The following is a 15,471-nucleotide window of genomic DNA, read 5'->3' as shown; positions in this document are numbered from 1 at the left end:
CCATATATTTCTGGAAAAAATCACTCTTACAATGCCTATAAAAAGTATTTACTTGAAAATTTTTATACCTTATTGTTATACCTATATTGTTATGTATATTGTTATTGAATTTCAGTGAATTTAATTTGTATTTTTTATTGCTTATTAACTGAAAAAATCTCAAACTGAAAACAGATCTCCACCAAGTGGACTTACAAATATAAAACACAAAATAATGGATCTCATAGGTCTTCATCCACTTCAAATCAGTACTTACTATATGTACCTTTGTCAGCCATGACAGCCTTGAGTCTGTGTGCATGTCTCTTTCTATTAGTTTTGAACATCTGGATAGTGCCATTTTCCCCCATTCTTTATAAAACTGTTTAAACTATGTCAGATTACATTGTGATTTTGACTGAACAGCCTTCTTGAAATCCAGCCACAAATTTTCAGTTGGACTGAGATCTGGATTAGACCCGGCCACTGCAGGATGTTACCACTGATGTTTTAAGCCATACCTTTGTAGCTTTGGATTCATGCTTGTGGTCGTTGTCTGGCTGGAAAACAAATCTTCTCCCAAGGCACAGGTTTCTTACAAACTGTATCATGTTTTCCTTTAGATTTCCAAGTTCAAGTTCAAGTAGGCTTTATTGTCACTTCAACCATATACAGTTAGTACACAGTGAAACGAAACAACGTTCCTCCAGGACCAAGGTGCTACATGCAACATAAATTTACAACATAAATTAACAGAAAAACTAAACTAGCTAACTAAGAGGCCTAGTTAGCTGGCTAGCAGAGACAAGACAGATTGACCTAACATAAATTACCTAACATGAATTACCTAACATGAATTAAAACATAACTCAACAAAAACTAACTAACTATCTAAGGAAGACTTTTTTTAACCAGACAGCAGACAACAAAGTGCACGTGCAATGTGCAAACAAAAGCAACAAGTGACAGTGCGACAAAAACACAAACATAACATAATAATATGGTGTTGTGGTGATGGGTTGAGGTAGTGGAGAGACAGTAAACATTCCTTAGTTTAGCAGCATAAAAAAAAAATTAGGAAGTAAAGAAGTTAGTGCAAAAAGTAGTCCAGTACTTTGTACTTTGTTGCATTAATTTTATCCTCTACCCTCACAAGCATTCCAGGCCCTGTTGCAAAGAAGCATTGCCACTGCATGATACCAGCACCACCATGTTTCAAGGTGTAGATTGTGTATTTTTGATGAGGTGCAGTGTCTCATAAGACCATGAAACCTTCAAAGTCTTCCTTGTGCCTCCCTAGCTGAGATGTCATGGGCATTTTTTTTTTAACAGTGACTTTATATTTGCCACTCTCCCATAAAGCTGTGATTGATGGAGCTTCTGGACAACAGTTGTTTTCTGCAAAGTCTCTCCAGTTTTATATACTGTAGTTTGTAATTCTTTCAACGTTCTCATGGGTCTCTTGGGCCTCCCACACTAAGTCTTCTTTTTACATGATCACCCACTTTCTGTGAATAGCTTGTTATAGCCACATTTACAGATGTGCCATACCATCCCATTTTTTTTAATGATTGATATAACAGGACTCAAAGGGATATTCAGTGAGTTGGTTATTTTCTTGTCTCCATCCCGACTTGTGCTTTTCAGTCCCCTTTTCACAGAGTTGACGGAGTATTTTTTGGTCTTCATTTTATAGGTTAACCAAGTCGTACCTTCCACTTACAGGGCATTTAGACTACAATCAATGGAAACCTCTTGACTTCAGACAGGTGTAACTGATTATGTGACTTATAAAACCAATTGGCTATCCATTATTTTGTTTTATCTTTGTAATTAATTTAGAGCACTTTGCATATATATGGTTTCACTTTGACGTTAAAGAGCTAAATTACATTCACTGTGCTTCTATGTTGTATAACAGTACAATGTGAAAAGGTGGGGCACACTTTTTATAGGGAATGTAAAAATGTAATAATCCTTTTTCAGTTACCGTAAGTACCCTAAAGGTCCTGGTTATATGGAGTATTTTCCCCATAATATTTTACCAGCTTGTGCCTCTTGACATGCATGAAAGAGAGACAGTGCCCTACCAGATTTCCATGGGTAAAGGTGTGTGTATAGAACCATTATTAAAGCTAGAGAACTCTTTCACAGTTCAAGATGTCCAGAAATGCCACAGCTCTAAAATACAATATACTATTTATGTGCTGTTGCCTATTCAATACGATGCTACCAATCCAAAGGAGAGGCACAGTTGTATTTTGCCTAGAGAAACAGAACTGCATGCACCAGCCCTGGTAATACCTATAACAGAACATAATGCAAAGTGACAATGGAGTAAATTTCAGGAGTAGTGGACTTTCAGTGGATATTATTCTAGTAGCTGAACTACAACTGCCACAATCACTCAATGACAAGTTTTACATCAAAAAACAGAACAGACCTGAATTCTAAGGTCTGTCAGCTGTGACATTAAATCCTGAAAGAGTTCTCTTTCCACTTCTGGGAGCTCAGAAGAGAGGACCACTCCTACATAAGATCCTGAAACTTGACTCATCATGTCAGGGAACATGTATACTCCTGTGCGACACAACAAAACTGGAGAATCTGCAGACATCAATGGAAAAAGCCAGTCACAGACCTGTTAAAGAGAACAAAATGTTATTATTACCATAGTGAAATTCAAAACTGATTAAAAGTAACAACAAAATTGATGTCACCATTCATTGAATTGAATTTACTGGTACCAGTTTCACAGTTAAAACATGAGAGAGAAAAAAACCTGTTATTCATTTTAGGAATTTTCTAGATAAATGATCAAGGGACTGTTTCACTATTTTGTACATACAGCGCATCTCTTTTTCCACAGTTTGTTATGTTACAGCCTTATTCCAAAATGGATTAATTTCTTTTTTTTCCCCTCAGAATTCTACACACAACACCCCATAATAACAACGTGAAAAATGTTTACTTGAGGTTTTTGCAAATTTATTAAAAATAAAAAAATTGAGAAAGCACATGTACATAAGTATTCACAGCCTTTGCCATGAAGCTCAAAATTGAGCTCAGGTGCATCCTGTTTCCCCTGATCATCCTTGAGATGTTTCTGCAGCTTAATTGGAGTCCACCTGTGGTAAATTCAGTTGACTGGACATGATTTGGAAAGGCACACACCTGTCTGTATAATGTCCCACAGTTGACAGTTCATGTAAGAGCACAAACCAAGCATGAAGTCAAAGGAATTGTCTGTAGACCTCTGAGACAGGATTGTCTCGAGGCACAAATCTGGGGAAGGTTACAGAAAAATTTCTGCTGCTTTGAAGGTCCCAATGAGCACAGTGACCTCCATCATCTGTAAGTGGAAGAAGTTCGAAACCACCAGAACTCTTCCTAGAGCTGGCCGGCCATCTAAACTGAGCAATCTGGGGAGAAGGGCCTTAGTCAGGAAGGTGACCAAGAACCCGATGGTCAATCGGTCAGAGCTCCAGAGGTCCTCTGTGGAGAGAGGAGAAACGTCCAGAAGGACAACCATCTCTGCAGCAATCCACCAATCAGGCCTGTATGGTAGAGTGGCCAGACGGAAGCCACTCTTTAGTAAAAGGCACATGGCAGTCCGCCTGGAGTTTTCCAAAAGGCACCTGAAGAAAATTCTCTGGTCTGATGAGACAAAGATTGAACTCTGTGGTATGAATGCCAGGCGTCACGTTTGGAGGAAACCAGGCACTGCTCATCACCAGGCCAATACCATCCCTACAGTGAAGCATGGTGGTGGAAGCATCATACTGTGGGGATGTTTTTCAGCGGCAGGAACTGGGAGACTAATCAGGATAAAGGGAAAGATGACAATGTACAGAGATATCCTGGATGAAAACCTGCTCCAGAGCACTCTTGACCTCAGACTGGGGCGACGGTTCATCTTTCAGCAGGACAATGACCCTAAGCACACAGCCAAGATATCAAAGGAGTGGCTTCAGGACAACTCTGTGAATGTCCTTGAGTGGCCCAGCCAGAGCCCAGACTTGAATCCGATTGAACATCTCTGGAGAGATCTTAAAATGGCTGTGCACCAACGCTTCCCATCCAACCTGATGGAGCTTGAGAGGTGCTGCAAAGAGGAATGGGCGAAACTGGCCAAGGATAGGTGTGCCAAGCTGGTGGCATCATATTCAAAAAGACTTGAGGCTGTAATTGCTGCCAAAGGTGCATCGACAAAGTATTGAGCAAAGGCTGTGAATACTTATGTACATGTGATTTCTCAGTTTTTTTATTTTTAAGAAATTTGCAAAAACCTCAAGTAAACTTTTTTCATGTTGTCATTATGGGGTGTTGTGTGTAGAATTCTGAGGAAAAAAATGAATTTAATCCATTTTGGAATAAGGCTGTAACATAACAAAATGTGGAATAAGTGATGCTCTGTGAATACTTTCCGGATGCAGTGTACATTAAAGATAAGATGAACATTAGCAATCAATACACTGATAGTCTCCACAAGCAGCAAGTTCATAAGTCTAATGTAACACAAAGCAGATCATTTGGCAGCATTTAAAAAGGAACATAGCAGGCATGAGTGTATAGCAGGCAGTTTTCAAAAGGGACTAAATGCTTGTCATTCATTGCAAAATCATTGCAGTTCAAAAAAAAAAACTATATGCAGCAGGTCTTTCAGTTCTACATTTTGAATTTTATGCAGAATCCATTAATTTACCGATATGCTAAAAATTCAAAGTTAATGCTAAGTTTACATTTTTACATTGATTCTTCTTCTGAAGTTGCATATTCAAATCTGCACAGGGCTGGCAGGAACAACCTTAGATTCAGGGTCATTCTGTTGTAGGCCATGATTAATCGTACACAGTAGAAACAACCTGTGACATACCAAACTAAAGCTATCCTTGGTAAAAACAAGCTCTTGCAAATAGAGGCCAACATTTTGGCCAAAAGTTTGGCCTTGGGATTTATTTTTGGTCACACAAATGGCAGGTTTAACGGGGAACTGCAGTCTTTTAAAAGAAAATGATAATCCAGTGATAGAAGGAGTTAGCATATCATAAGCAGTCTCAAAAGCAGGACCATTTTAAGACATTGATAAATCACTGAAAAACCGAGGACCATCAGTTGATGCATATTGTAGCTTTAAAGCAAAATTAATAGGAGTTGGATTGTCCATTTGAGATACAACTAACTTCTCTGAAAAATTTTCATGTATCTGCTTATATGCATGAGTGTAAGGACTGAACTGATTAATAATTACACAATTTTAAGGTGTTCCCTTGTAAAGACATTTTCAGCATGATGAGCTTTTCTCTGTTAGCTTTGACGAAATCTAAAATATACAATTACTGTAAGACAGAGGCCAATAAGTCTCCGAGGGGAGGCAGCTAGGTAAACCAATGGTTTCTTTAATTTACTAATGTGTAGTGGAGGTCCTTGTTTAAATTTCCAGAAAACGTTTGATGATACGTTTTCACTTGAGGACACGTCTATAGAAGTTATAGAAACAAAAAAAAAATTGCCCAGCACAGCAGAAAGGGTTGTTTATATGACAATTTGCAAAGGTGACAAAACATGGGTTAACAGATCAAGAGGGTTAAAAAGGGTAAAACTGTAGCAGTTACTTTCAGTTTTCTTACCTGCAGAAACGCTGGTGGCTGATAGGGCATTCTGTCCAAGTCTGTGTTGGTAAACTTGATAATGCGAAGGTATCCAGGATACGATGGAGCACTCACTTGCCCTTCTGGAGTTACATAGAAGATCTGAACCCCATGCGGGATAACCAAGAGCTCTTCACCATCTGCTCCAAGACTTTCAACAGGTGGGACACTACAGCTCTGGCTGTAAAATTCATCTCCCACTACAGATAGCTCACCAGAGTCTGTCCCATAAGACAATGTTAAGTGACCATCAGCAGCCTGAGGTGAGTAAGCAGGAGGCAGTTCAGTAGGCATCGCCTGATGACTGGGACTGAGGGAGCTGAAAGGAGAGTTGCTGGTTCCAATGGGTCGATTTTCTGTATTTGGTAGAACTATAGGAGGAGGTGGTCTGCTAGGTTTTTGTTCTTTTGAAGGCAGAGTAGGATATAATCCTCCAGCTGAAGGGGAATCTGAAACTCCATTTGTAGGCATAGGACCAGCCACAGATGTCTCTTGTTCCAGTATAGTAAGCCTTGTGGAAATATTATTTAAAGTTTCCTTCATCTTCTGTTGCATTTGCACAGCAGACTCCCAGGCAGGTCCTATGCATTTAGGTCTTTGAGTTGCAATGCTGATTCCCCTGAGTAAGTGCCGTCTTCCCTCCCTATATATCTCTATTGCCTCCGTTTTCCGTCCAGCTTCATCTTCTGTTAGCCCTTTACTAATTAATGCAAATGCTTTCTTGTACTCATTTTGGATGGCTTGAAGATTTACTTCTGGGAAATGTTCACTTCCTTCCTCCATCCCTACAGCACCACAAACAAAATACTAAAATTAGTTTTTTGGTTTTTTTTTTTTAACTTTTTCTTGAACTCCCAAATATTTTTTCACCAACTTCACCTTATGTGCCTTTCTCATATAGTAACTGTCAAAACAAACTTTTATTTCAGATTAGATGAATGCTTATCTAATTAATTTAATCCTCAAAAGAAAGGATTTTTGTTAAGAAACTATGTTTTCAGAAACTTCCTTTACTAATCAAATTAAAGCTCCATTCACATGATAAGTAGCTAGGGTAAAGTCACAAGATTTTCAAGTCACTGTTTTTTTTAATCTTTTTGGGTTACTCTAACAAAACAAAAATACATGTATAAAAATATGGGTACACGTTAATTTAAATTTTTGTACTAGTGTATATGTGTTAAAAAATTTGTAATTTAAAAATATGTTGTAACCTTTATGATATGTCCTATCAGACAGAATACAAAGGCATGGGTCAGGATTATCCTTTGTTTATTGCTGGAACCGACCATAATAAGGCACATATTCCTCAATTTGTTGTTAGTTGCTTTATTATCAAATATCACAAATACCTTTTTAGCACTTGTCCTTAGTAAACAAACACAATGCATATAGCAACTTTCATAATAAACATTTTACACAAAAAACAGTATTTAGTAACACTTAATCAGAAGTCCCTTAGTTCAGACTTCAACTTTACTACTTGGGATGATCCAAGTGCTGAGCACAGGCTTATACAGACATAACGAGAACTGGAGCTCCTCCTACCAGGTAGTCCAAAAAAGCTGCCAGTTGTTCTTGTCAGTTAACATTGTAAAGTGACATAAACATGGAAGGAACTTAATTTTATTCTGACTTTTATGAAATATTTAAATGCAAATACTGCCTGTCAACTCTGTTATAAAACAATCTTGCCAAGCAAATATTTCAAGATTGTCCTCACAGTGTGACAAACACTAGGCTACAGAATGGGGTCAATTACAGACTATGCGTGGCATATGAATACACAGGACTGTGTGTGTCAGGACAAGACATCTCTCTTATACTTAACAATATTTATTTCTGAATATCTGTACTCCTATAAGTAAAAAAAAAACTATAATTTTCTATTTGACCAAATTTATGTGAAAAATCACAGCTTAATCAAACATATCTTTAATTTTATTATGCACTTTTAAAGAGAACTGAAACTTTACAAAAGCATAAATGCGAAGTTTTTCCTTCACACAGAGAACCATAAATAAATAAGCTAACAAGTAGTGTGGTGGATAATTGTTATTTGGGAACTTTAAATCTGGACTCTTTGGCAAGGCTTAAGTGAATAGGTATTGTCTAGTTACAGTGGGCAAAACAATCCATTTCAAAGAATTTATTTATGTATTCTCAGGACTTTATATAAAGAAACACCTAGACTTTCAAATTTCTCATTTCAAGTTTGCAACTATAAAAAGAGAAGAACAAAACAGCAGCTGCTTCACTAACTGGATCAAAGGTTTGCTCCTTGAATTACAAAGGCAAGAAAAGTAAAGCAAAAATAAATATTTTCATTTTTACTATCAATTAAAAACTGACAATTTGACAAAAGTTCTGTGATCAAAGTTGAATCATACTATAATGGCAATTTGTTAAAGTTGAACCGAAGCAAGACTTTCCAAAACATAATAAGCAAATATAATATGTATTTGGAAATATTTATCAAACAAGTTATTTAAAAGAATAGTTTGGCTGTTCTGTAAAATTAAGAGCTAGTTCACTTCGCAAATGTGGCAGAAACACACACACTAGTTAGTCATGGAGCAAAACCTGGTCAACCACTCAATCTCAGCCCAGGAGGGCCATAGGTAGCTGCATATATTTATTTCTATGGTGACGAAGTCAAGTCAAGTTGGGGAGCATGCACCGGTACAGTGCGTTACCGCACCCACTACACAATGAAACAACTCGGGATCCCGGTCGGCAACCCCCCAGGCAGACACGCAGTCTAGTCCCACCCTCCGGAAGTGACCCTCTATCTGCCGCAGCCAGGTGTTACGTTGGCGACCCCTTGGCCTGGTCCAGCCACTCGGGTCCCCAACAATGAGGATCTTACGAGATGGATCACCCTCTGGGAAATGCACCACATGGCCGTACTGCTGTTCCCTCACAATTAAGGTAATGTGCCTCATTCGGGACTGAGAGCAACCGCTCATTCGATACAAAGTCAAACCAACGGTACCCAAGAATTTTCCGGAGAGACACAATACCAAAGGAGTCCAGTCTTCATCTCAGGTCACTGGATAGCGTCCACGTCTCGCAACCACATAGCAAGACAGGCAGCACAAGGACTCTAAAGACCTGGACCTTCGTCCTTTTGCATAGATATCAGGAGCGCCACACACCCCATTCTAGTGACCTCATATCCCCCCATTCTCTCCCAATCCGTCTACTGACTTCATAGGAAGAGTCACCAGAGACATGAATGTCACTGCCAAGGTAAGTAAATCTCTCGACAAGGTCGATACTCTCTCCGTAAACAGATACACTGCTGATGGCTGTGCCCAAGAGGTCATTAAAGGCCTGGATCTTGTTTTTTATCCAGGACACTCGCAAGCCCAGACACTCAGACTCCTCGCTCAGTCTCTCGAGAGGCCCTGATCAGAGCCTCTACTGACTCCACGAAGATTACAGCATCGTTAGCAAAGTCAAGATCAGTGAATCTTTCTTCACCAACACATGCCCCACAGTTGCTGGACCCCACGATCTTGCCCAACACCCAACCCATATAAGCATTGAACAGAGTACCACTGACGACACACCACTGACGAACTGGGAAAAATGCAGAGGTTCTGCCTCCACTCTGCACAGCACTCACAGTACCAGTGTACAGGCCGGCCATAATATACAGCAACCTTGAGGAGATCCCACGAACCTTCAGGATGTCCCGCAGGGCAGCTCGAGCAACTGAGTTGAACGCTTTACGAAAATCGACAAAGGCTGCAAAGAAACTCTACCAATATTCACGTTTGCACTCCATGAGAACCTTCAGTGCCAGGATGCGGTCAATGGTAGACTTCTTAGGCGTAAAACCAGACTGTTCCGGTCGCTGGTAGACAAGCAAGTCAAGATCCTATTGAGGACGATCCTTACAAGGCCCTTACCCGGCACCAAGAGCAGTGTTATCCCCCTGCAGTTGCTGCAATCCAGGCGATCACCCTTCCCTTTCCAGATAGGGATGACAAGTCACGTTTTCCAGTCATTTGGGACGATGCCAGTCTCCCAAATGGAAGCAAAGATTTCTTGCAATGCCAGGAGGACAGCCACACCACCTGCCTAGAGAAGTTCACCAAGGATACCACAGATCCCTGCAGCCTTTCTTCCATGGACCCAGAGATATCCAACGTCCTAGCTGGAGGATCAGTTTTAAACAACTGCTCAAAGTAGCTAGCCCAGTGGGTCACAACTGCAGTGTCATCCGTAAGGATCGTTCCATCAGTCGCCCTGACTGCGACTCTCCCTTGAACAAATTCGGATGTGCGTAATGCTTCGATTCCTCTGTAAGCAGGACATGGCTCGCTAGACCACAGATGAGTGCGTCACTTGCTCACAGATTCCTCTAACAAACGCCTCTTTATCTGCCCTCAGAGCCCTCGCAGCCGTCCTTCTCAGTTCCCGGTACAGACCAGAGTTGCCATTGAGCCGTGCACTGCGACTCCTCTCGATGATATCCAGGGTGCCCTGCGAGATGAAACACCTCCTTCTGGGAACACCGGTAACACCAACACAACCCTCAGCAATCTTCAGGGTCGTGTCACAGAAGGTCTCCCACATCACATTAGGATCGGAAGTTGCACCCAAATCTGCAAGTTCCTCAAACAAACTGTGTGCAAACTCATTAGAAACAGTCTGGTCTTGGAGTCTGGCCAAGTCCAGGCTCATTTTCCTAGTAGGTGGTAACCTACTGGACCTAAGCTGGATCCTAAGAGTAGCAACAACAAGTCAGTGGTCAGAATTCACAAACTGGGCACTACTGTAAACCCTGCAGTTTTGCAACAGCCTCCAGCATCTGCCCATGAGGATGTGATCGATCTCCTTCACCGCACCATCAGTATTGGAGTACCAAGTCCAATGATGCGGTTCTGGGCACTGGAACCAGGATCCAGCGATTCGCAGCCCGACATTTTGCAAAGTCAAGGAACATGGAGCCACTTTCACCAAGGTCACCAGACCCATGGGGACTGAGACAATCCTCATAGCCAGCCCTGTCAGTGCCAGTGGCTGCATTGAAGTCACCTCGTGGGCACCCATCAATCACCAAGCGAAGCTGCAAATAAAATGTCTGCCTCACCGAGTCATCACTCACTGTGGTCGGAGCATACACTGAAAGTTTGTTAAAGTTAGTTTTTGTTTTTCATTGAATTCTGTGTTTAGACTATCTGTGGCCCTGAATTTTTATTTAATGGGTAGATGAGGAACCAACTAAAAAATAGCAACATGCACATTATTGTCTTCTCTTTTGGTTAAAGATGTGTGTGCTTAATAACCCACTTGAAAGTTAAGCTCAGTATTTCCCAAGTTATTTTTTCTCCAATCACTCTAACCCCACTTTAAAGTGAAAATACAAGCACTGCCATTTTTAAATTAAAAAAATACTTTTTAGAACACAACTTTTAATGAGAAATTAATGCACATCACAGGTTTTCAAGTTATTTTTTCTATAATTAAATTATCCTTTAATCTAGTTCAGTGTCTTGGATGGCTACAGCTTTTCCTAGCTGGAGTGTGTGCAAGGCAGGAACCAACTATAGACAGTAAATCACATCACACACACACACACTCACGGGGCACATTTGGAGTTGTGGGTTAGCCTTAAACGCATGTCTTTGGGGAGTGAAAGCCAGAGCTTTTACAGAATAACCAATAAGGACAAGTCATGAAAGTCCAAACAAACATTTAACAGGTATAGGCTTTGACTCCAGGGCACAACAAACACATTTATTGCATACAAGGACTGCAGCTTAAAGTGCTCTACAAACAGGGAACAAAAAAAAAATTACAAAATGAAAAATGGAAAACCCCTTAACTCAAACAAGGGAAATTACATTATAACTTAATTTCAACAGTTTGTGGGTCTCTAATAGTGGTAATGGGTAACGACTGAATTGAACTTTAATGTCAGACAACGTATTTTCTAGGAATTCCTTTTGGTTATACATCTATACGCATAACCAAGGTAAATACAATTAACAACACAATATGTTATATTGGACACCACCACCCCAACATTATATACAGTAGTACAGAATAGTATATTCCACAAAAACACCAATAATTAAGAACTGCACTCGTGCACAGTAATTGATCATGTAAGCCCATGTATATTAAAATTATTTTATGGGAGAAATGGACACGAATCAGAAATTGTGTTTTTATGTTTCAGTTATAAATTCAGTTATTGTGTCTGCAATAGGTCAGAAATTCATCAAGTGCCTAGTAGTTCTTGATTTTAGGGTTCTCTAACATTTTAGTAACTGACAGGGATGGGTGAGTGAAGCCAAAAAGTGTTTTTTTTTTCCCTTTCAAATTTTCTTTTAAACAGCTGGGGCCTCATGTATAACGCCGTGCGTAGAACTCACACTATAACATGGCGTAAGCACAAAAGCGGGATTGTGCGTACGCACAGAAAAATCCAGATGCAGGAATCTGTGCGCACGCAAACTATCACATTCTTCCACTACATAAATCCCGATTTGCGTGAAAAGTAACGCACGTGCACGCGCCTTCTGTCCCGCCCCAACTCCTCCCAGAATTACGCCTCTTTGAATATGCAAATCAATATAAATAGCCTTCTGTGAAAAGACAATGGGAAAAGCACAGGGGAAAATATAAGAATTTCAGCGAATACCAAGTGGAGGCAAAAGAAAAACATGCTATTTGTTGGTTTAAACAGTGGTATAATCAACAAAAGAAAGTTGATCGAGTGACAGAGTGTCGGAAAAACTCGAAAGATCAACTTCACAAAGTCGCACAATGCCCGAAATAAAAAAGAAATCACATATCAAGGTCGCCGTGAAAAAGCGAGTCGTAGCCCACCGTCTGAGTGTCATATGAAAGCTTATTAGGGTACAAACAAAAAACATAGGCACACAGTGGGGAAAAAGCACGAAATGTCAACTTTAATCTCGAAATTTCTTAAAATCGTTTATTTTACTAGTTTCTCAAGTAGCATGTTAAATGCTTTTTTCTGTGTTTGATCTTCTATGTGCTCTATGTGTGTGAATCACTACGTGCTTCCGTTCTTTCTCTTTCTCCGACAGGACACAGAATGCATTACATTCGAGATATTACAGCTCTCTGAATAATTAAAATACTGAGATGTATACGTGATATCATTTTCATGATGATAGGAATGAAAGCATGTTATTAAACATGGGAACACGGTGGCGCAGTGATTGTTCATATCTCACGCAAGAGGCTTGCTGCGCCATGTGTGACCTTCGATGAAATAATTTATTACAGAAGTACTGTCTCTTTCAAACGTACTAACCTCCAATTCCTGTCCATACTTTTCTTTCTCCAATCGCCACACAATCAGCTCTGTAATAGACGTGAAGCCATTTGTAAGCTTAGAACGCCGATTCTTCAAAACTTTTAAGGAACATTGAAATATCTTCGTAGTACGTGTTTAATTATTCTATTCGTCTATCCTTCCAGTGTCGCGTCAGCACCAGCAAGAATACAGCGCAAGGCAGGAGCTATCCGTGAACTAGCTAGCGCTGCGGCACCGTGTCCTCACATGTTTAAGTATTAGCAATACAGATTATTTAAATGAAGTTAAAGTTTTATCTGTATACTATAAGCAACATATTTTGCTGCATTTCATCTTAAAAATGATATTGTCATCATACGCGCTTTATAAAGTAGCACAGGTTGTGCAATATTATAACTGTAGTGCAAGTTTACAGTGAGGTGATTGAGTGCGTTTATAGTTCTTGGGATGAAACTGTTTCTGAAACTCGAGGTCAGTACAGGAAAGGCTTTGACGCTTTTTGCCGTGGTTGAGGTAGTGTGTACTTGAAACTGTATACCGATAATTCTCTTTCCGATCATCTGCTGCTGTGATTCACACTCAGATACAGTGATATAAATACTCCGAGTGGTGCAGTGAGAGTAATATGGAAAAAAATGATCCGCAGTGGCAACTCTTAACGGGAACAGCAAAAAGAAGAACAAGATGCAGTGAGCGTAACAACGCTAAAGCAGTTCTGGTATTTGGAATACTATGGCTATTCCCTGGCCCATTATATTGCAGCAGGTTAATTACAATCAGATGTATTACACTAATAAACAATATGCAGTTAATTTCAGTATATTTATAAAGCCGCGTCAGGAATGTGGAGCTAAGAAAGAAAGGATGAGCACACAGGAACAGTAGTTTGACCATTCTGTGGACCATTATATTGTTACAGGTTAATTACAATCAGATGCATTAAATTTATGAACGATATGCGGTTAATTTCAGTGTATTTGATAAAGCCGCCGCCGTGGATGTGGATCTAAGAAAGGGTAACCACACAGGAACAGTAGCACTGCTTTGACGCTGGGTGCCGCCAGTCTGCAAAACCGGGCGGATAAATTGCGTACGCCAAGGAATGAGTTACCGTGGAAATGTGCGTGGCTTTACGCCAAGTTTAGGTTTTATACATCGCGATTTGAGCGTGGAAAGGTTCGTACGCAACATTTCTGTGCGTACGCACCGTTTATACATGAGGCCCCTGGTCACTTAGCTTTGAATGCTACGTAACTATATCTCAATGAAACCAGAAGACACTGTAATGTTAAAGCATGCCATCCTTAAGTCCCTTTCACATATCCACATATTTTCTCAACTCAATTATTTTAATGGGCGCCAAAGCCACTTCAGACATAACCTAGGATGGGGCACCTGTCCACTGTAGGTCACACGATGTGAAGGAAGAGTCCTGCTTACTCTAATGGCGGGCCGATGAGCTCCATATAGTTCAGTAATCGAGAATCAAACCTCAGACTCCCTGATCGTTGACAACTCGCTCGACTGCGAAGATGACAGCGTGCTGGTCACGCTGCCAACTATTCAAACGTGGCTCACTGTCACTATGTCACTTAGTGTGCCCTAGGTGTCGTCACCTTTCGTAGAACTGACTATTCCCCTTCTTCTTTAATTGTATAAACGAATAAAACGGTGGATATATTAGGTGAAAAAACTGTTTACGGGCATCAGGGGGCAAGTGTCGACTACAGGCAATTTTTAGAAAGTGCACGTACTATCTTCATGCATCAGCACAGCCCAGAGAAACTTCCAGGGCGGTGAGGTTTGACTGGCCTGTATAGACCAAATTCCAAAAATGCTCACAACAAAAACAAAAGTGTATTCCTTACCTGTTTACGTTATCTCCCCTCCGTTGAATACGCCTGTCGTTTTACCATGAGTAAGTTAAAAAAAATGCTGACTTAACGTATCCAGCCGCTAAACCTCATCAGCACTGGAGAAACAAACACACCTACTGAGCCACACTGCACTCACACGGCTGGATTTTAGACAGAAGCGATCCTCATATGACTTGTTTCTCAAAAGCTGTCAGGGCAGCTAGTGCACTTTGCGCCTGTCACATCAGACCACTTGTTTGCTGCGTCACTGAGTCAGGGGATTCTTTGAAATAAGCGAACTGGCGTGTGCCGCTTGTGCGTACGGCAAGCAAAACAAGTCAGAAACGTTTAACGTGCGCATCTAAGACTGAACACTAGAGGTCACCGTTACCCATTAAATCATGAACTGCTGGCCGCTTCGGAAGGTGATCGGTAAAATACGCACTCCTAATAAAGGATCGTTTACAAAAAACGATGATGTAATAAGATGGCAATAAGTATGTTCACGGTAACATTCTAGACCAATTTGTAGTTCCATGCAATGTAAAGACTTCAGCCCACCTAACTATAACAGGTAAAGCAGCTGTGTATGTATCTATGAATAAACTGGCATAACTCGACCAACCAGATTTAGGACACGGAAAGCACTATGGGAGAGCACCGACAGAATCACGTGACA

General features: G+C 40.5%; 1 protein-coding gene across 2 annotated transcripts in view; it reads right to left on the bottom strand.

The window, feature by feature from the left end:
- Positions 1-15,167, bottom strand: part of sparta (spartin a) — a 39,035-nt gene extending 23,868 nt beyond the window's left edge. The window contains exons 1-3 of one of the 2 annotated variants that reach the window (XM_028799292.2): positions 14,805-15,167; positions 5,610-6,415; positions 2,423-2,620 (exon numbers count right to left, since the gene is read on the bottom strand). In XM_028799292.2, the coding sequence (XP_028655125.2) occupies positions 2,423-2,620; positions 5,610-6,413 (1,002 nt within the window). In that variant the 5' untranslated portion in view covers positions 6,414-6,415; positions 14,805-15,167. Of the gene's footprint in view, positions 1-2,422; positions 2,621-5,609; positions 6,416-7,178; positions 7,211-14,804 lie in introns of those variants that run through there. The other variant, XM_051926747.1, reaches the window with a different exon arrangement.
- Between the last annotated feature and the right edge of the window lie 304 nt (positions 15,168-15,471).

The sequence above is a fragment of the Erpetoichthys calabaricus genome, chromosome 4, assembly GCF_900747795.2.
Source record: "Erpetoichthys calabaricus chromosome 4, fErpCal1.3, whole genome shotgun sequence".
Taxonomy (NCBI): domain Eukaryota; kingdom Metazoa; phylum Chordata; class Cladistia; order Polypteriformes; family Polypteridae; genus Erpetoichthys; species Erpetoichthys calabaricus.
The sequence above is the reverse complement of the archived record's forward strand: the minus strand, read 5'-3'. Positions and strand labels throughout refer to the sequence as shown.